Source organism: Prosopis cineraria, unplaced genomic scaffold, assembly GCF_029017545.1.
Source record: "Prosopis cineraria cultivar Desert tree isolate PC_DT_omini unplaced genomic scaffold, ASM2901754v1 PC3, whole genome shotgun sequence".
Lineage (NCBI taxonomy): Eukaryota > Viridiplantae > Streptophyta > Magnoliopsida > Fabales > Fabaceae > Prosopis > Prosopis cineraria.
This window is the reverse complement of record NW_026555334.1, coordinates 44,785,970-44,807,231: the sequence shown is the minus strand read 5'-3', so window position 1 is coordinate 44,807,231 and position 21,262 is coordinate 44,785,970. Positions and strand designations below refer to the sequence as shown.

The 21,262-nt window shown below is 34.4% G+C and overlaps 3 protein-coding genes across 3 annotated transcripts; 1 reads left to right on the top strand and 2 right to left on the bottom strand.

Annotated features, from left to right (window-relative positions):
• Nucleotides 1-1,753: 1,753 nt before the first annotated feature.
• On the bottom strand, nt 1,754-3,607 carry LOC129305914 (60S ribosomal protein L22-2-like). The gene is made up of 2 exons (XM_054946120.1): nt 3,284-3,607; nt 1,754-2,195 (listed from the first exon to the last, which is right to left on the bottom strand). Exons 1-2 carry the CDS (start codon nt 3,511-3,513, stop codon nt 2,051-2,053), a joined length of 375 nt encoding a protein of 124 aa, XP_054802095.1. The 5' UTR covers nt 3,514-3,607; the 3' UTR covers nt 1,754-2,050.
• Nucleotides 3,608-5,265: 1,658 nt separating this feature from the next.
• On the top strand, nt 5,266-8,794 carry LOC129305909 (caffeoylshikimate esterase-like). The gene is made up of 7 exons (XM_054946113.1): nt 5,266-5,402; nt 5,508-5,598; nt 5,682-5,714; nt 7,167-7,313; nt 7,404-7,537; nt 7,607-7,744; nt 7,862-8,794. Exons 1-7 carry the CDS (start codon nt 5,376-5,378, stop codon nt 8,363-8,365), a joined length of 1,074 nt encoding a protein of 357 aa, XP_054802088.1. The 5' UTR covers nt 5,266-5,375; the 3' UTR covers nt 8,366-8,794.
• A 2,744-nt stretch (nt 8,795-11,538) lies between these two features.
• LOC129305911 (pectinesterase inhibitor 6-like) lies at nt 11,539-12,612 on the bottom strand. The gene has a single exon (XM_054946115.1). It carries the CDS (start codon nt 12,414-12,416, stop codon nt 11,766-11,768), a length of 651 nt encoding a protein of 216 aa, XP_054802090.1. The 5' UTR covers nt 12,417-12,612; the 3' UTR covers nt 11,539-11,765.
• Between the last annotated feature and the right edge of the window lie 8,650 nt (nt 12,613-21,262).

Sequence of the window (21,262 nt, the reverse complement as noted above, 5' to 3'; positions counted from 1 at the left end):
ATCAGACGTGCATGGTCATTTCAGTTTGTGATTGTATCATTACATTATTCATTTGGTGTAGTGGTTACATTATTGAATAAGTATCTTTTATCCATTACTATATTCCAACAAGATGATCTTCAAATTATAATCCAAGGGATGATTTGAAGCCCAAGATTAGATAACATTTGATACTTTTGAAGAAAATTCATTTAAAATGTTTCCAACTTCATCAAATTTTAAATAGCAAAACTCAAAAAATTTTAATTTTGGCTAAAAGTACTAAAATAATTTTTTTGCAAACTCCAAAGAGTATTTTTATTTTGTAAAATTTAAAAATTCATTATTAATTTAATCTTCAAGGGTTAACATATAATAAATAAAACTATAAGGACTTTATTATAATAAAATAAATTGTAAGGACCTAATTTAAAACTAAATAAAACTGTAGGAATTTGCAAATATATTTCCCTTGACAAAAAACACGCTTGGATTTAGCTTGTTCTTTGAGAGAATTTATTCTCATTCCTCACAGAACCTCTCCAATGCCCATTTGGTATGCTAGAAATGGAGACATAAAACTAAAAATGAAATTGCAATTCACTTTTTTTTTTATTTGGTATGCATGAAATGAATTTTCATGTTGAAATAAAATCCATCAAAATAGATTGAATTGAATTCCATAATAAGACCTATGCAAATAAAATAGGTTCTATGGAAGTAAATTTTTTTGGACAAAAATAATCTCAATTATAAAATTATTTGACAGATTTGCCCCTTCATTAATCATTGAAGTAAATCAAAAGTTTTTAATAAATATGCATATATTAAATAAAAAATATATGATAATTAAAAAAAATTTGGCAAGGATATTTTAGTAAATTAATTATATAGATGCCTATATCAAAATAAAAAAGTATATCATACTTTAAAAAAAATAGATAGGAGTATTTTAGTAAATTGATTATATAAGTGCATATATTAAATAAAAATATATCATAATCAAAAAAATTGACAAAGGTATTTTGATAAATTGATTATATAGATGCACATATTAAATAAAAAAGTATATCATAATTAAAAAAAATTAACAGGAGTATTTTAATATATTAATTATATAAATGCATATATTAATTAAAAAATATATCATAATTTAAAAAAATATATAAGGGTATTTTAATAAATTGATTATATAAATGCATATATTAAATAAAAAGTATATCATAATTAAAAAAATTAACAGGAGTATTTTAATATATTGATTATATAAACATATATATTAAATAAAAAATATATCATAATTTAATGTACCAAACATATTTTTAAAACTCACTTCTACCTTCATTTTCATTTTCATATTCATTTCCATTAAAAATATTTTCAAGATACCGAACGAGACATAAGAGTTGAACCATTGAGAACCCCCCGGCCGAGGTCAATCTCTGCATGAGTGGCTACTGGTGGGATGCAAGGAACAAATGCATTTTCACTAACAAATAGATTGAGCTTGGCATGAGATCCAATAAGTGGAATGCAAGGACTTTAAGGCTTGAGAAAGATCCCATCCCCACATGAGATCCAACTACGCAATCATGGTGCTGACTTTAAAGGAATCCAAGAGCACAAAATGTTATGAATGGAGATTCTAATCCCCTACAACAGTGAACCAAAATTTGAATCTTTAGGAACCCACATTTAGCGCTCAATATTACCTCAAACAAAATTGTTTCCAATGAAAAAAATACCTGCAGCTAACCCCCAAAAAAGCAAAATGTTACTACGTCCAACCAACTAAATATAAGCAAAATGCATCCTTACACGCACATCCAATCGAAACAAACACGCACTAATAGAATTGTTTTTTTTTTTTTAATCGCCAAGATATAGGCTCCACGATCAATGATCACTACGATATAAAACTTTACGCGCACAGAAAATGTTTAACTAAAAAGAAACACAAGAATATTAATCAACGAGTAAAAGCTAATATAATAAACAAAGACCAAGAAAACTCCACAATAATTGAGACTACTTTGACAGTGCCTTAATGCCTTGTGACACAGTAAGACTTCTAGTCTTCCTCCTCTCCCTCGTTCTCGGCGATGTTGAAGTATCTTAACTCATAGACATTCCGGTCCTTGTTGGAGGCAATCACGCGAAGCCAATCCCTCACATTATTCTTCTTCAGGTACTTCTTTGTCAAATATTTCAAATACCTGAGCAAGGCGATACATATTAATTAAGCATCATCATTCATCAGTGAAGATCTATAAATGGCAGAGTAAGGCAGCACATTTTTGGTTTCACGCATTAGCATAAAGGAACACATCTAATGCTTGTGGAAAACATAGGAATACAAGGGGAAAAGGAAACATATGAAGAAGGTTCAAAAAGAATCACAATAAAGAGTCTGCCAGAATAAGCAGGAAGCCCGATTCCAATCCTGTAAATGCTCCTGATTCACGTTACTTTGGTGAAACAGAGGCAAATTATGGACTCTCAGTAACAAGATGAAAACCTAGAATGAAGAAAATTATGACGTCGTGACTCAAAATACACCTTATAAATCATGTTCTGTGTCTCAACTATCACAAAGTCACTATAAAAAACTTTCAAGAGGCACATCGTACATATATACCATAAGAGCCAGATACGAAAAAATTGCACTATTGACATTGTATTTATCCGCGAGACAAGCTCTTTCCAGCTTGTTCTAATTCAGATTTAGTGGGGCACAAACTTCAAAACAAATATTTACAGCAGCACAAAGGGAACCCATAAAAGCAAAAAGAAGTCCTCACGTTTGAGGACACGACAAACCAGTAACCAGATATACTTCATTAGGATTAAGTTTAAAGCAGACATGGTCAACAATCTGAAAATGTCAAGACAATCACATCGAAGTGTCAGCCTTCAATAATAAAGAAGGCAGTGCATTAGATTAGAAATACTCCGTTGTCATTGCTTCATTACCACTCGATCGTCCTAAACAATTGCACCGAAAAATGCATTGGTACGTTCAGATAATTTCCGCAAAAACAAAATTAGATTTGAATCCCATCACGTTGTCAACTAAAGGCTCAAAATTTCGTCAAAATGGTGCAGCATCTAGTCAGTCTTAGCATCTTAGCCAAGACAACGATGAGATTAAGTATAAATAGATGACCACTTTTGTGAGGAAAACTAGATCGAATAACGAATAATAAAGGGTAGTAAAAATCCAAAACAAATGAAAAAACCACCATTAACAATAGTCGCAACGTCAAAGCAGCAGGAGAAACGAGAAGAGACAAAATAAGGGTACCGTTTAGAGAAACTGCTGTCGGAAGTAACGGTGATCTTGCTCTTGTCACGAGTGACGGTGACAGAATCGCCGAGGGCACCAGCCTTGCCACCTACTTTTATCCTCTCCTGAAGAAACTTCTCGAGCGAGGCGACGTCCATAATCTTATCTTCGACAGGCTTCGAGCAGTCGATCACGAAGCTGATCGACTTCTTCTTGCCCTTGGCTCCAGTTGCTGCCGCTCGACTCATTTTGTGATCGGCAGAGTCACCCGCCAGTAAAGACTCCAAATGATTCGATAATCGATAGGGTTTCTCTTATCTAGGGCTTCCCGTTTCCGTCTTCTATATGACACCCATTGTTGCAGGTCTTGGATTCCCGTGTTCAGACATGTTGGCACAAGACAGATCCGATGGGCTTCTTTTTGGGCCTTAAGATTCTTCGGGCTTTACTCATCTAAGATTATCCAAATCCGATTGTTTGGGGCAAATAAATCAGAAACCTTCGCCAGCCTAAATGGGTATAAAACTAGGCCGGCCGCTCAAACTCTTGCGGTAGCTGACCTAAATAGCAAATCCACTACAGGTTGAAAACAAAATAGTAAATCCTCCAAAGAAAGCTAAAACTATTATTTTAATTCGGTATTAGTTTGAATTTCAAGAGAAATTCTTAAGTAAAACGACTATGTTATTTATAATCTATTCAATAAATACATGATATTTAAATAATATTAAATATAAATTAATTCTGACATTAATGATAATAAAGTCAAAAGAGGTGATAAATTAAAAATACATTTTGTTATAAGTATAAAATTAATTAAAATAATATTATATAAGCTGTTATTTGGATGGCTTGGGACATTTTAATTAATTAGACTACAAATGATATACAGTACCCAATTTATTTTAGAATTTTTTGAATTTCAATTTTAAAATGTCATGAAAGTTGCTTTTTTGACGGAAGAGTAAAAAAAAAAAATCCTATGATTATTTAGTTCATCAACAGCCAAGTTAAATGAAAAGATTATCATTTAAATATAAGATCCTTTTTGGCCAAAAGAAGGCTGTTCCGTTAAAATCTAGCTTATAAGGAAAAAAAGGGGGGGAGGGAGATCAGAGTGACAGGAGTAGGGCTATCCATTTTTTTGTTGACGAGAGGACTATCCAGTATTTAAGCTTTTTTTTACCAACCGTCCAGTATTTATTTCCTGCGTTTTATATATATTTTTATTTAAATCACACAAAATTAATAAAAATTAATCATCTAATTAAAAATACAACAACATTTTAATTTTATCCTTAATAATTATAAATAAAAAAATAAATTTTTTTAAAAAAATTAATAACAATACTTATATTTTTTCTTTTTAATTTAATAAGGATATAATAGTTAATTTATTAAAAAATATATCAGAAACATCTTATATTGAAGAATGAAAATAATTTTTAAAAAATTTCTTATATATAATGACAGAAGGAGTAAGATTGATAAGAGAATTTTGTTTGTTACTCTTCTAATTTTATTTATAGGTCACTTTCAACATGTTTTATTAATATTAAAGAAAACTTTAAAATTTATTAAATTTATCTAGGTCACTTTCAACATGTTTTATCAATATTAAAAAAAACTTTAAAACTTATTAAATTTATCTTAAAATTTAATAAGTTTTTAATTTTATTTCTATTAAATATATATATTTTTATCTTTAATATTTAATAAAAATTAAAAGAGGAATTTAATAATAAAAATTTAATAATATAATTTATAAATAGGATAAAAAAATTTCTCAAACTGTCCCATAAAAATGATAGGGAGTATGAGAGAGAGAGAGAGAGGGCGTTGTCTGAAATTCCATGTTGCGTGACCCATAGACACATACAAGGTGGAGGCCCCACGAGCCCGAGGACACGGAATGGGCTGCTTTCACACCCACCGCTTTATTTATTTATTTATTTATATAAACATCCTGTCGTCTTCGCTTTCTCCATTTTGCTTTGCATCTGCTCTCTCTTCATAGTTTCTGGGCGATATAAATCTCCCTGTTTTCCTCTTCCTTCCTTGCGACGCAGAGCACTTTGTATTTTGTCCCGCCATCCCGTCCCATTGTTTGATGGATTTAGAGTTTCAATACCAAGAAGTAAATTCCTTTCTCTCGCTCTCGCTCATTAATCTTCTTCTTCGTGTCTTCCCTCTCTTGAACCAGCAGAGTGATTATGATGCTGACATACACGTTATGTGTTAGGGATACCGAAGGAACTCAAGGGGAGTCCGTTTCTTCACCTGCAAATGGTTGCCGCTTTCGTCTCCCAGGGCTCTTGTTTTCCTCTGTCATGGTATAATCTCTCCCTCCCCACTCCCTCAAGTGGTTGCCAGTATATAAATATTTAACTTCATTTTCACTGCTCCATCATTGCAGGGTATGGTATGGAATGCAGTCGCTCCATGCGAGGTAATAAATGTTCTTCCCTCTTCTTCCATTTCTTATTCTTATTTAAGCGACTTTTTTACTATTCTATCGACTAGAAACCCCAAAGCAGATTTATTATAATTCTGCCTCGAACAAAATTCCCAATATCGGTTTTATTGAGGATCATGCAATCCCTCGATTAGTTCTGCATGAATGGACTTTAGCGTGTGAATTCAGTGACCCTGGAGAATAGGACATAAGCACGACTGGCACTCTAGAAGATAGTGGCATGAAAGAAGATTGGAATGGAAAATGACAAAGTTGCACCTAACCCTCTTAGACCTGTAATTAGATTTCCGCACAAATATTAGTTCACCTACATTTACATGATCCCATCATGGCTTTGCTAGAATTGTTTACCGGTTCTCGTTCCTTTTTAATTTGCGTGTTTCTCCCTCACTTTTTTCTCAAAACTAGTAAACTCTATAAAAAATTCTCCCGGATTTGGTCAGGCTGAATCTCAGCTACAAAAAGTAGGGACTACCTTTTTTCCGGCAGCAAGAGTGTACCAAATTTGATATTGATGGCACGTACCATCCCCTACTTTTAGTGCCCTAATCCCCCACCCCAACATTTATTGTTTCTGGGTTCGCTGTAAATGACAGGGCTAACTACATCTTCCCATGTATTATTCAAGATCGATTCAGCACAATTGTTTATATATTGTTATTAAAAAATTATAACCCCTAAACAATGAATGTACTGTTTTACATTTTAAATATCATGTGTAGTTTAAAGAATCATACATATAATATAATTTAATGAAAAAGTCAATGGAAATGATTATATTTAAATAGTCATATCTATCCACTGATCAATTTAAAGATGTAGGTTATATTATAGGGCAATACTGCATTGTCAATAAATTTGCATTTAACTAGTGCAACAAAAAGTGCTAGGACTGGTCCAACGAATTTTTAGGTCCCAAGATTGAGGACTCCCTAGATGAACATAAGATTCAGACTGTATCTAGGAAATCAATATTATTTACCCCAGGGGGGTAAAACATGCATGAGAAATCGAAAGTCATTCTCCATGAAATATAGACGCATGTTGTGGGGCGTCTACGTCGTTTGATACCGATGCGTGTGGGAGAAGATAAAGATTAGGCATTGCCCCGATCTTCCACACCGATGTGACCTCACCCCAACCCCTCCTCAATACGGAAGACCTGCGAGTAGATATGGGCATTGGGAGCCCTCCACGTCATTTTCTCTTACCTTCTTCCTGTCTACCTACATCCCTTTTTTTGTTTCATATATTATTTATTTCATATTTGCTGTCGTGTCTTGTGTAAATTATTCCTGTACATCCTCACACCGAATCTGTCTGTACTGTGCAGTGTGCACAGCAGATACATGTATTGTTGATCGAGTTCAAGTCAAAAGAACTGATGAAACGCTTTGCCATTGTTTTTCCCGTTTGCACTTTTAGAATGTGGAGTCAGGCTAGGGCGCGCTGGGTACGCCGTGTTCGGAATCGATTACGAAGGACACGGACGTTCGGAAGGTTCCCGTTGTTACATCAGAAGGTTTGACAACATCGTTAACGATTGCTATGACTTTTTCAAGTCTGTCACCGGTAGGCATTCCATTTCTTCCTTACTCAGACTCATCATCAGTGTTCAACAGTTCCTCCCCTGCTTCAAATAAATTCAGTTTGGTATTTCAGAACTCGAGGACGATTATAAAGGAAAGTGCAGGTTCTTGTATGGAGAATCAATGGGAGGGGCCGTGGCCTTACTCTTGCACAAAAAGGACCCCCACTTCTGGGACGGTGCCGTTCTCGTTGCCCCCATGTGTAAGGTACGTTTTGATATTTCTCTCGGAGATTCGAATCTCATAGATAGTGATGGAATGTTCACTATATGGCAGATATCAGAGAAGGTGAAGCCACACCCCGTGGTTATAAACATCTTGACCAGAGTGGAAGATGTTATACCAGCATGGAAGATTGTCCCCACCAAAGATGTCATCAATTCAGCCTTTAAAGACCCTATGAAACGAGAAACGGTGAGGATTAAAGTTTGAATCCTCCCACCTCTGTTTTTCTAGTGGCAGCAACAAACGAAATATTCAAAAATTTCAAAACTTGAACAATGATTGAGCCGAGGAAGTGTATGGTTACAGATAAGGAGAAACGAATTGATATATCAGGACAGGCCGAGGCTGAAAACAGCGTTAGAAATGCTGCGAACCAGCATGAATCTGGAAGAGAGGTTGCGCGAGGTGACTCTGCCCTTCTTTGTGTTGCATGGAGAGGCGGACACGGTGACTGATCCGGAGGTGAGCAGGGCATTGTACGAGCAAGCCAGCAGTAAAGACAAGACCATCAAATTGTACCCAGAGATGTGGCACGGCCTGACGTCAGGGGAGCCCGACGAAAACATCGACACTGTATTCTCGGACATCATAGATTGGCTCGACAAGCGCGCCTGTGATACCGCTCAAAACCGTAGCACACTTCAATCAATTGGTCAGAGTCAGACCGCTGACTATGGCGTCGGGAAGGTCACCACAGCTGCTTCACCATTGCCAAGCGTTGAAGCACAGCGTTTACGGAAAACACGAGCGCGTCCATGCTATTTTTGCGGGTTGAAAGCACGACGTTTGCTGTATCACTCATCAATGTAGAATCATTGTGAGACCCTGTAATTTAATTTCCTTAAAACTTTGGGACTTGGGCCTCACTGATTTAATATATATATATATATATATCTCAACTGTCAAACTGAAAAGGTACGCAATGTAATCATTATGAAACCAAGATTCAAGCGGAGTGGTTGCACCATCCATGAAAGGGAGGGCCTTGCGCAGGTCAACCTCGGGTTCCCATCCTAGTAGCTCCTGGGCCCTACAAATATCAGGTTTCCTCTTGTGAGGGCCATCCTCTATGTTGGGCCTTCACTCTCTTTTAACATCTGGGTTGATTGTTTCTTGGACCACCTACACGCGCATCGCCCAAACACTTGATTATTTTATGGTCAACAATGCCCTTAGCGTTACCAATTATTTATCTTGTTACTGACAGACGGTCGCTAAATTTTACGATGTGCTTCATCCTGAGTCATTTTCCATTCGATGCATAATCTTTCTGCTTGGCCAGTTTGTCTCAGCTACAAGCTTACTTTTTCTTTCGTTTCTTGACTGGTTGAATGCCGTAAGATAAATTTAAAGAGAAGAAGCTGGAATCATCGCGGGTGCACCCAAAAGAAAAAAAAAAACGCACAAGGAAAAGTGGGGAACAAGCATTTTTACCTTGGCAAGTTCAAGCATGGTGAATTCACCGGGATTTCCAAGATTGAAAGGTCCCCGGTGCTCTCCTTCATAAGGCGTACCGGACCCTCTCCCTGCAACGAAGTTAAACGACAAATACAGAGGGGAGTATCTTGAGTGTGAAGCAACATGGAGGGTTCAATTATTCCCCACGATTCCTTTCCTCCATGCACATTGGCTTCCATTTTAATTTTTTTAAATACAAAGCCACGGCACCGCACAAAAGTGATAAAAAATCAAGGTATATCGAAAATTATAATGTTTCTACATTTAAGTGAAGGATTATCAAGAATCTTAATATTTAAGTTGTCCCAAGATGATTATCAGACAAACAGATCGGCACATTTGTTAGCTTTTTTATAAACATAATTGAAAGTGATCACCTACTCCTCTATGATGAAATCTCTAATATTTATTAAAAAATGATATCAAAAAATGGGTGTCTTTCAAATAAGTTGTGCTTGATAAGTGATAAGGCTTCTATTGAAAAAGAATGGACATTGCCTTTATGACATTTAGCATTTCAACAAATATTGAGATCTTCAAGAATTTCTATGAACTCAGTTGTCATGTTAGGATAATAACTTAGGTATTTGAAGAATTCTTTAATCCAATTATTCTTTTTATCATTGATAATACCTCTACAAATGACAATACCATTAACGTTGGCAAAACTCTTGATTTGGACCTAACTCACCCTAATGTTGAAAGGCTCCATTTAGCTTCATATCTGGCATCTCCTTGGTTGATGTAGTTGATTTTAGACTAAATCTTTAGATCATTGATTATATGTTGATTGCAGGAGAAGGCAATGTTATTTTCCTATATGTCATCTTTTGAGCAAATTTTCTTACATCTTTTCATCCATATATTCCAACATGCAAGAGTAGAAAGTTTTTGCCAAGACGTTCTTCTTATGTTTAGGCCGCCAATTTCATTTTTTGCATTCAAAGTTATCCATTCCACATTGAAAGAGAAGAAAGTATTGAGCTTGATAGGATTGATTAATTTTTTTTCCAAACTTTGCATGCTTCATTATAGTCCTGTAAGATATGTATAGAAGTATTAGGGGAGTTGCAATCAAAAAAACAAGTATGTTGCTAGGGAGAGTTTTTGTTATTATACACGTGGTTGGTTTGTAACCAATTCCATGCAACTTTTTAAATGAAGTATTTAATTTTTTTATAAGTAGGTCACTTTCAAATTTTAAAATGATTATAATCCTTGTTTCCCATATCATTGTTGGCAAATTTAATGGAGAAGTTACTATTAAAGGAAGGTCTCCAATAAATAATATCAGTACCACTTTAAGGATCAGGAGGTTGAACTAGAGCAATATATTTGGTCATATTAAAATGGAGGCAATGGCTTAAAAGATTGAAATTCCATCCTTCAATGGTTGCACAAAAGTTAGAAACCCTTACATAGAGAGTAGAATCAACGTTCGCTTTCATTTTCAGTGCACCTACCACAATATGTTTTCAATTGTGTAATCAGGTTCACTTTTATATAAAAAAACTAAATAGTTGCTAGTAAATAATTTTTTTTGTATTACGCTACCTTATTAATGGGATGTAACTAGTTCTTTTTTAGATATTTAAAATTATTATATTAAGATCATTTAAATAGAGATATTCAGAGTATCCATTAGAATTTTTTTAGAATTTAATTAGATTTTCTTATCAATATCTTTTGAAGGATTATTTTATGTTTCATTTATTTTCAATAAAATAATATATCTAGATAATTTATATTATCTTTATTATCTTTTAGAATTTAATTTTTTATTATTTTATTACTTTTAAAGCTGTTTAAATAGAGTTAGGGTTGATTATGAGCATTGAACGAAGAATTCATGTTTTTCAGGCTCCTCCATCTCTTTTTCTCCCTCTTCTGCTTTCTTTCTCTTTCCCTTTCCCTCCTCCCATTCCACGTCACTTAACCAGGAGCTGTTAAGATGAAAGTTCATATTTTAAACCCTCACTCGATGCGCGCGCGCGTTACTAAAAAAGCACCACTTAATATTCTAATTAAATAATTTGGCATTGTCAGGGCTCATTACAGAGCGAGCACTGCGCTGCATGCATAGGGATGTTGCACCTTAGGGCGGTACTGGGTTCCCCCAACATTGGGCTAATTGATCAAGCCCCAAATCTCTTTATAAAGGCCCACCCGCAGAACCACACAACATTAGTCGTGCACTTATGCCTCGCCACTCTGCATTGAGACCCCAATTCCATATTTTGTTTTCTTAATAATAATTAACAGTTCGCTAGTTTTACAAAATATGTACTATTAGTTAAAAACAAAATGGTGTTACTGAGGGAAACATTGGGCTGAGTGATCGAACGGTTAGGAGTGTTGTTGGCTGACTCAGGTGTGTAGCAAACTCTTGCGTATTGAAATTGACGTCTCTTGTGCTATTAAATCAAGTTAATAAACCAATCGCTCCAAATCTCCCTGGCATCATTTCATATATTTGCACGAAATTGCGTTAGCAATGGAGTCCACACCCAGAAGTCAAAACCAAGTGAGAGAAAATTGGAAGACAGGTTCTTAGAATTACATGATCACACCAGAAAGGAAGAGGAGTCCACAGCTATAGTGCAGCACTAAACAGACTATGCAGAGACATAGGATATAGGACTCAGCTATCGTTATTTCTTCACAGGGACAGCGTCCTAAAAGCAACGAGTACGAAGAAATGAAATTAATAGTTCACTACACCAGCTAATATTATACATCTACGTCTTCCCTCTCAGAACTTGTATGGATCATTGATGCTGTCCAGACCTGTAGTGGCGAGCTTGTTGACAAGAGCAAGAGCGTTACTGGTTATGTAAGAGACGTTCAGAACCTGATCCTGCAGCAATTTAATTTGCCTCTCCTTTTGGCCTTCAAACCCATCAAGACAAGTATCTTCATCAGTGAGAGCTGCACTTATCCATGTATTGAGATCATCCATCTGGTTACCAAAGGTGCTCCTGCTCAGCCTCCTGAGCACGCCAAGGGATCTGTGAAGCTCATCAAGCGCATCTGCGAAAGACTCGATGCAATCTAAAAGAGCATCTCTGTTTCTTCCTCTCAGACGACGGTATCTCTTCAACTTGGCGAGACGAGACTGAACATTCTTAACCTCACTTATGGTCACCGACACTCCTGCTCGGGCCCACCTGCTCGGGCTCCTTCTGGCCGTGCTGGAAAATGATGCGAGCGAGTGGATACACAAGTCTGGGTACCTAGTCACCGAGCACGCGTCTCTGACATAGTCGTTCCCTTTTGCAGCCACCAGATGGCCTGTATTTGTCAGGAACGAAGGACACAAGAACACGAGCAGAAGAAACACGAGACACGATATTCTGATCATTTTATAACGAGAGAAGTTGAAGGATGATGAAACATGAAACATGAGGTGTCTGTTATGCTGCTAGTTTGGTACTCAAGTAAGAGTACAGGAACAGAGTGGAGGAGGCAGGAATGGCCATGTAGTTCATAGCAGAAAAAGAGATTTCAGTGTGAAATCAGCTCGAAAGGCAGGCTCTTTAAATGCATGATCAGATCTCAAACTCGTTATAGTGAATTAAAGCTTGTCAATAGAAGAGGGGGCGGGGGGGGGGGGGAGTTAGTTGAATATAATAGGGAAGAGAGTAGTGAATGCATTTAAGAAAAGGATTACGGATCGATGGTGGACATGAGATAGGTGGTGAAAGTCTAAATTAGTAACGTGAATGAACGGTGGGTGTCTCATTAATGCCTGCGATGTTCATTTACAGACTTGACGTTTCAGGCAATGAAACTCAAATATAATTGGCATTCACAGCTTTATATGCATTTCATTGAACAGCCGACAGAAACCCTCATATATTAGAAGCCATCATTAGCCCTAAATTAATTGCTTGCAGAACTACATTTTCTTTTGTAAGCAATGGCAGAAGTTCTTTATGTCTTTTATTTTTTTCGACTAGATCCCAAGTAATTATGCGGAAAGATCATTCACATGTATAACGTCGACTCAACAAGAGGAAGATGCCAGATCGCGTGGCCAATTGCTGTCCTTAACGTGTAATATAATCACCATTTACGTAAAAAGTGTCAATGAAAAGGAGATGGTCACGCGAAGAGAAACAAGACAAGTAGCTAACTGAATGAGACCTTAAACTGATAAACACCGTAAATCTCATGTCGGGTTTAAATACATGAAGTGAACTTCTAGCGTCCACAAACAAAAATGGTGAGAGGAATTAGTTAGACAATGACGAAAAAGAAAATGATAACGAACCTGACTAAAGAGCCCGCCGATAATAACAAGAATACAATGTGCGGACATCATACATACAAGCAATAAGGAGGCTTGGATTTTGCATTATAAGTAGGCATCTGCTGCTAATTCGGCTCGTTAATGAGATGCTAATTGAGTTGGTTCTATGCCTTTGTCCTGGAACATTAATTCCGAGCTCCATCTGGAATTCACCAAAATGATCTCTTTCAAGCAATATTTTCACTAATATATTGAAAGAATAGCCTACTTAAATTTATCAATTAGCAGCATTAAATGTGTATAACGGGACAATTCATAAATCATTTTTTTTTGTTACATTCACTTTTTAAATAGAAAATTACCACTTTTGTCAAATCCATGAATGGGTTGAAGGTAGAGAGGATGGACATTATTGGAGCCTAAGAGTCCAAGATGTTGTCCCTTAAGGGGCAAAAATATTCTAAAAGCTTTTTCAAAAGAGCACTAAGTAATCAGTATCCTTACCTTTTGGAAAGGGCAATATTGAAATAAAGTTGTGGATGCAAAACTAAGGCTCTTAGGTTTCTAGTTTTCTCTTTCTTGATCTTCGTGCCAAAAAATTTTATTTGTATGGAGGATCCTCATTACTAGAAAACTCCATCAAATTGGCCACCTGACTTTCTGAAACTTGATGACTGAAAAAAGAAGATGATGAAAGACACTTCAATAGTGGAAGAGGAAGCAATCATGGATGATCATATGGCTGAGAATAATGTAGACGCATCAACCAATATTGTACACACGAATCAAGGTAACATTTCACTTGCTAATAAGGCTGAATGTAACTCATCTCTAAATACTAATGTTGGCAAGTTTCTCGAGAAGAAAGTCTTTTCCAATAAAGACTCGTTGGTAGGATTTAATGGTATGAAAAATGTTGACTGGGTTATGGATGAAGATGACCCATTTACAAAAGAGGAAATTCTAGGCAAATTCCTAAACTGTTAGATAAAGTTAAGAGACTCATGAACGTGTTTGCGGTGGTGGCTATCATGCAAGAAGAGTATCATGAGTAGTGTTAACAATGGAATAACTCTCTTGTTATCGCCGTCTTAGGTCGAAGGTTTAACCTAGCAACTATAAAGGATTTGCTAAGCAAGGAATGGAAGATCTGTGAGTTTGACATTATTGACTTACCTAACAATTATTTTGTAGTTACTTTCACCAGTAAAGATTCATGGATTACTCACTATAAGAAAGCCCTATATGAAAGGCCATGGGTCATTCTTCAACACTTTGTATTAGTGTAGAAGTGGTCTCCATACTTTAATCCTTTCAATAATCCTTTGGGTTATCTTATAGTTTGGGTTCACGTACCTAATATTCATCTTCATTGTTATAACAATAACTTTATATGGCATCTTGGTCATAGGATTAGTTGAACGCTTAGGATCAATTTAAATACTTTAGCAGATGCTACTACTAAAAAGTCAAAGGTAGAGCATAAAAGGTTCACTTGGATATATGTTGAACTTGACCTGTAAAAGAAATTGGTATCGAAAATTATTGCTACAGGCAATGTGTTTAATGTTGAGTATGAAGGACTAAATGTCATTTGCTTTTCTTATTGGAGATATGGTCATCAATAAGAAAATTGCCCTTAGAGATATGCAGAGGTAAATAACTGTGAAAATCATAGCAAAACAAAGACTATGGTGGAAGTCAGGAAAGACATGACATCACCAGCGAAGCCTACCGATAAAGATCCTTATGGTATCTGGATAATTCAAGGGAAACAAAGAGCATATCGAGCCTTGAGGTATGATAGATACAAACAGGGTGCTATAAAGTCACTATTGACATTAAACAATTGATAGGAGAGAGGAATTCAAAACTTCTCAATCACGCTTTACAGTCATAGTGAACCTCAAGGAGGATAATGGAGCAGTGAAAACTGATAATCAAGAAGAGGCTACAATACCTTAATAAAGCAAGAAAGTTTTAACCCTTAACTTAGGTCAGACCCCTAATGCAATAGCGGGGAGTAGGGCTCAAGATGGCCAAAAGCAAAAAAGTATATATCGGCCTAAGGGTAAGGAGAATTTTCTTCCAAGAAATGATAAATTACCTTAAAAAACCCCTTATAGTTATTAGTGAGGAAGCAAAACAAAAGATTGGGCTAAATGGTATAGGCCAGGACTCAAACTCTAGAAAAGGAAATGGGCCAACAGTGCACAAGGTGATTAGTAGGAAATTAGACCAAACGAGCCAAAATGTTAAAACTGGACCAAGCAAACTTGACTTTAATAATAACACGTGCTCCTTAAGTACCTTGAATTTTGAGAAAAACTTAAATTTCCTTCTCAAAGACACAATTGAACACAAAGTAGAAGCTACTAACAAGCTTATCTCAACAGGTTAAGGCAGTCTTAAACCTCTAAATCTTATGCAGCACATTTTTAATGATACAAAACTCAAGATAGATGATGCTTCGGGTAGTGAAGAAGAATCCAGGATAGATGATAAGGGGTTAAGAAGAGGTTAGTGTTGGATAATCTCCAATCTGCTTCCTACTACTTCTTTCATAATATATTTTTTATGATTATCGCTTCATGAAATTGCAGCAACGTCAGTCGTAGGAATTTTTCTCATCTCATTAAAGATATTAGATGTAGGAATAAGTTTGATACAACCTTTGGGAAGCTTGGTTTTAATAATTGGATTCGTGTAGAGGGTATGAGCTTTGTTGGAGGAATATGGCTCTTCTGGAATGATTGTGACTTCTTTTTTGAATATATATTCTCTAATGTCCAGATTTTCTACTTTAAAACAACTTGTTTGTAAGATGGTCTCTATATCCTTTATATATAGGGAAACAACTTACTTAAGAAGGAAGTTATTGTGGGACTCTATTAATTCCATTTCTGATCACATGAATAGGGCAAGGTTTATTATAGGAGATTTTAATTCTTACCTTGCCCCTAGTGATAAGATGGGGGTAGGGAACCCTCCTTTCAATCTTTGAACAATTTTAGGGATTGTGTCTAATATGCAGGACTCCTTGATCTTCTTATAGTAGGCGATCACTTTACTTAAGAAAAACTAACGGCGAAGGAATGTTTAAATTGGGCCTTTGGTAATCTTGAATGGTAACTCAATTCTAACATACAATAGTCAACCATGAGTTTAAATTCAAATCAAACCATATTAACAATGGTGCCTCTAAGGAGTTGAGGCCCTATAGAAAACTCTTTAACTACCAAGCAGTATGAACTCTTGAGAATGACTTTAAAGAATTGATTTCTAATGCTTGTCACAATAAGACTTGGGAATTTGGCCTTAATAATTTTCAAGAATAATCATTGGAGTGGATTGAGCTTAAGGTGGCCAACATCTTAAGGAAAAAATGTAGTCACCTCACTATACAATAGTCATTAACCAATATTAAGGTAACTAAGGGACTAAATCTATAAAGGATTACTAAGTTTTATGATTTTCAAATGGGAGGCAATTAACAATTAAGAGAAGAAATTTTAAATCATTTACTAAGGGAATCCCTAAAACTTTCCATTTAAATATCTCCCAATATATATTCATTGTGCTTAAATCAGAGTTTTAAAGAAATACAGAAGCTCGAAATTCAAAAGGGATCCAAAACATTTGATTAGAAGTTTCAAAATTGTGAATTATACAAAAAATTAATAAAAGTGCATATGCACCTCGATGCATTGCATGAATATGATAGAATTCTACTGTCAAATTGACGGCATAAGGAGCAAACTTTTGACGCATCTTAAATCTTTATCTGACATCCAATTGAGGTGATTTTAATGTCTATATAGAGCTTTCTCCTAGATCTAGCTAATGATATAGGTTTTACATTCAAATTCATTTCCAACAAAGAGTTAGACACCAAATCTCATTTTCACTCCTTCACAAAATCTTGCAACCATGGTGTCCAAACTCACATATAGGTGCAAAAGCCTAGACTAATCATCTGATCACTCTTAAGGGACCCTATTGGGCTCGTGCAACACACCACAACCACAAATATGCACATATAATGTAATTTCACTACTCAACCCCAATTTCTTAAAACACAAGGGGGAGGAAAAACTTGCACAAATCATTCATTTTCATTTCAAAACATCTTAAAATACACATAACATTACTTGCACAAATATTTTAGTCCTAAACATAGTTTACAATCAAGACTCACTAACCTAAGGCATAAAATACATAAGTTATGCATAAATATAATGCAAGTGGCTCAAAATAATCGATGGCCTAGTTAGCAAATTAACAATATTAAATACAGATAAATCAATATAAAGAGGCATACATTAGGATTTACACTATAATCTTACACCTTCACACATTTTCCCTGATCTAGATCTAATGAGTTAGACCCTAAAAATATTAAGAATTGAGGGTGAGCATAACCATTCAGTAACCAAGTTTTACCTAATCTATACAATTTTATATCAATTAAAATCAAATGCAAATGGCAATAAATACATATATAACCACAAATGTGATAAATATAGCCACGGTCACAATAATACCAACCATGCACCCCTAACACATACTGGACCACAATAATAACAACCATATGGCTGGATCTAGATGCATGATCTAATGCTAGTCTTATACCCTCATGTTACCTTCGATATAAAACTAGTGGCTATTACGTGGTTATGTCTTTTATAGAGTAACCCAACCTTCTACTTGTGAAGAGCTATCAAGTCAAGGTTAACTCATTCACTTCTATAATACAGTTTCCTCTAATACTATCAACCATAAGGTGTCGTACCCCTAATCTAACTTCTCATAACTGGTAAAAACTAGTTAGGTTTGAGTTCCTCATAGAACAAATAGGACAATCCTGAATCAACCATGAGACAAAGGCTACCTCTTAATTCTAACAGTTAGTGCTAAGACAAGCTCTTGATTTTAATGGTCATTATCCATACCACATGGGTTTGTCAATCTATTTCTCTCCCTAGGTGAACTCCTACCAATGATTATGCTATGCACAACTTACATGCATTACGCATTCTAATCCACAATTCATCTTATATGAATACAATATCCACACTCATATGCTCCACACACTTCCACACATCAAACATCACATTTTTATTAATTTCACAATGACATGCTATCAATTAAAATCATCAATCATAAATAAGTGGCATGCACAAGGTTTTTTATAACATCTCAATTTAAATTTTAATAGTTAATTTTGGTTAATAGAAATTTTGAAAAATATTTAGAGGTAAGCAAATTAGTAGAAAATAATTATTAAATCTAACTTAGGATATAATTTTAAATTAAATTTTTTTAAAAAAATTATTAATTAATTAATTAAAAATATTATTAAATTATTATTATTATAAAAAAAAGGGAGAAAAGGTGTGAATAAAAAAAAAGGGAAGAAGAAGAAGAAGAACGAGTTTGCTTTTAGCGCCGCGTGCTGCAATCATTACGTATATATAATAATAATAATAAAAAGGGAGAGAGAGGAAAGAAGAAATAATAAAAAAAAATGTGAGACCCACTGAATTTTTATAAAAACTCACCCGTTTCCTTTCATTTTTTCAATTCTTTTCTTGTGCGCGAGCTGAGACGGAGAGAACGCGAGTCGCCGGTGCGAAATATCTAAATTCTTAAGGAAAGAGTTTTTAATAGGATATTTAGGGTGTAATTTTAAGCTTTTCAAGACTAAGTAAGTGTTCTAAAAATTTTTCTTAGTCATCTTTCTTCTTTGGTTTCTGAGTTTGTAGTGGTAAAAAATTTAAGATCTGGAAGAGGGATGAATTTATGTTAAATAAATATGGTTTTTGAGGTTGTTAGTAGTATAATAAATGTTCTAGAGTATAAATTTATTGATGATCTTTGAATTTGTGGCTTATGGATTAAATTCTAAACTAGATCTGAAAATATATGTTGATTTATTGAGGTTTAGATGATTATTTGGGATGAGAAATGAATTATTATGGCTATAGGATTATGATTCTAAGCTAGAGACTCAATTTTTAATTTTTAAGTATTTTAGGTACGAATTTATGAAATAAAAAGAAAATTTTGATAATAGAAATTAGTTTAGAAGTTAATTTTTAGATTATTAATATTTATTGATAATTAAAAGAGGAGTTAAAAATTTTACTTAATAGTATTAACTCTAGATTTGTATTAAGATTGAGATTAAGAATTATGTTATATTTTTAATTCTATTATTAAAATTATTTTATTAGTTTCAAAAATTAAAACTAATATTTATCAATAATATGTTATTTGTAGATTGTGTTACTGGTGAAGATTGTGGTGAGAGAGAAATTTTAAGGAATAATTTATTAAAAAAGCCACAAGGTAACCATGTTTTTAATTTGTGATTAGTGTTACTTCATGTTAATTGGGTGATTATTGAGAAAATTATGAATTTTGTAATATTGTATAATTGTGCAATATTATTATGAATTTGTTTGATTATTGTGGGAGGTGTTGGGAGACTTGCTATTATTGTTGTATTTATGTGCCACGTGGTATGCCCCTATTGGAGCTCAATAGGTGGCTTGTAAGGGCTTAGGCTAATCTACCTTTGGCCGGGTAATTTAGCACCGAGTGAGGGCTATGGCTAGAGGTTAATGGAGGGATATAAGGATGGTTGTTTATGTATATTGTAATATTTCTTATATTTTGTTGAAATTGTATTATTTTTAATTCTCACTTAATAAGCACACACTTAGCTGTTTGTATACACTATCATAAATTGGCTTTGGTTGTTGGGACTTTTGAGTCTCATTATATGGTTAATAATTTTTAGGAGAAGAGCCACGAGTAACACATGGAGGAGTCCCAGAGGCTTAGTTGTTTAGATCCATTATCTCTTTTGGGTATTTGATTTATGATTTATAATGTGTTATATTGCTAATATTAGGGCTTTTTGTTTATTGACAATTATATGAATATATAAGTGTAATCATGTCTTTCAAACTATTTCTATTTTTGGTATACTTTGGATGACTGTAATTTTAATATTTGATTTACTTTGGATTGGTTAAAATGGCATGATTATGAGGCCAAATAATTGGCTTGTGTTGAAAATTGACTAAATTGTTTATTTTACTTGTTGGGAGTATAAGGATGGACAAATGTGATTTAGTTTACTTGTTGAGAATATAAGGATGGACAAATGTGATTTAGCCTAATGGCATGTGGGAGGTAAAAATTTATCTGAAATGTTATATTGTATGAGTTGAAGCCAATTATAAAATATTTTATATTAAAATTATTGATATAAAAATATGTTGGGTGGCTGTAACCCAACTATGGTTGAGTTAAATTATTTAAAAAAAAATTTGGTGTGTTACATTTTTCATTTTTCAAAACCAATTCACAAGTTCATCATATTGTCAAATTGCATATCAATAGTATTTACATAATAATAAGTATCAATTCATAAATTTCAACAACTATCAATTTAACATACAACTATACAAAATAGGTTTCTCTAAATTGTCTCAAACTTTTGAGAGGTCAAAGATTTATCCCTTACAATAATCAGTTCTAAAGCTTTACTCAAGCTTGAATGGTATCAAAATGAATCACTCTATAATTATATTACAAGGATATTATCATTACCTCACTCTTGGGAGTTTATCAACGTTAAACTCTATATCTTCTATTATATCAATCCCATAAATTCACTATTCATTCATACCCAATGAGTTTACTATTTTTCATTAACCTATATCATCTTTTATGAGTCATTAAACCATTATTAGTGATCTATAAACACTCCCAACCACCTCATTTATGCTAATTTTTGTGCATTAATGGCTCCTTCCAACTAACCATTCATAAAATCATTAATGTTAGAGTTAAATATTCTATATAACTCCCATTATATCTATTTTAACCAATAAATTCAGACCCATAGCTCATATAGACCGAAAATCCTCATTAATACTTAAACCCTAACTCGATTATTCACAAAAATGAAAGTAAAGGGAAGA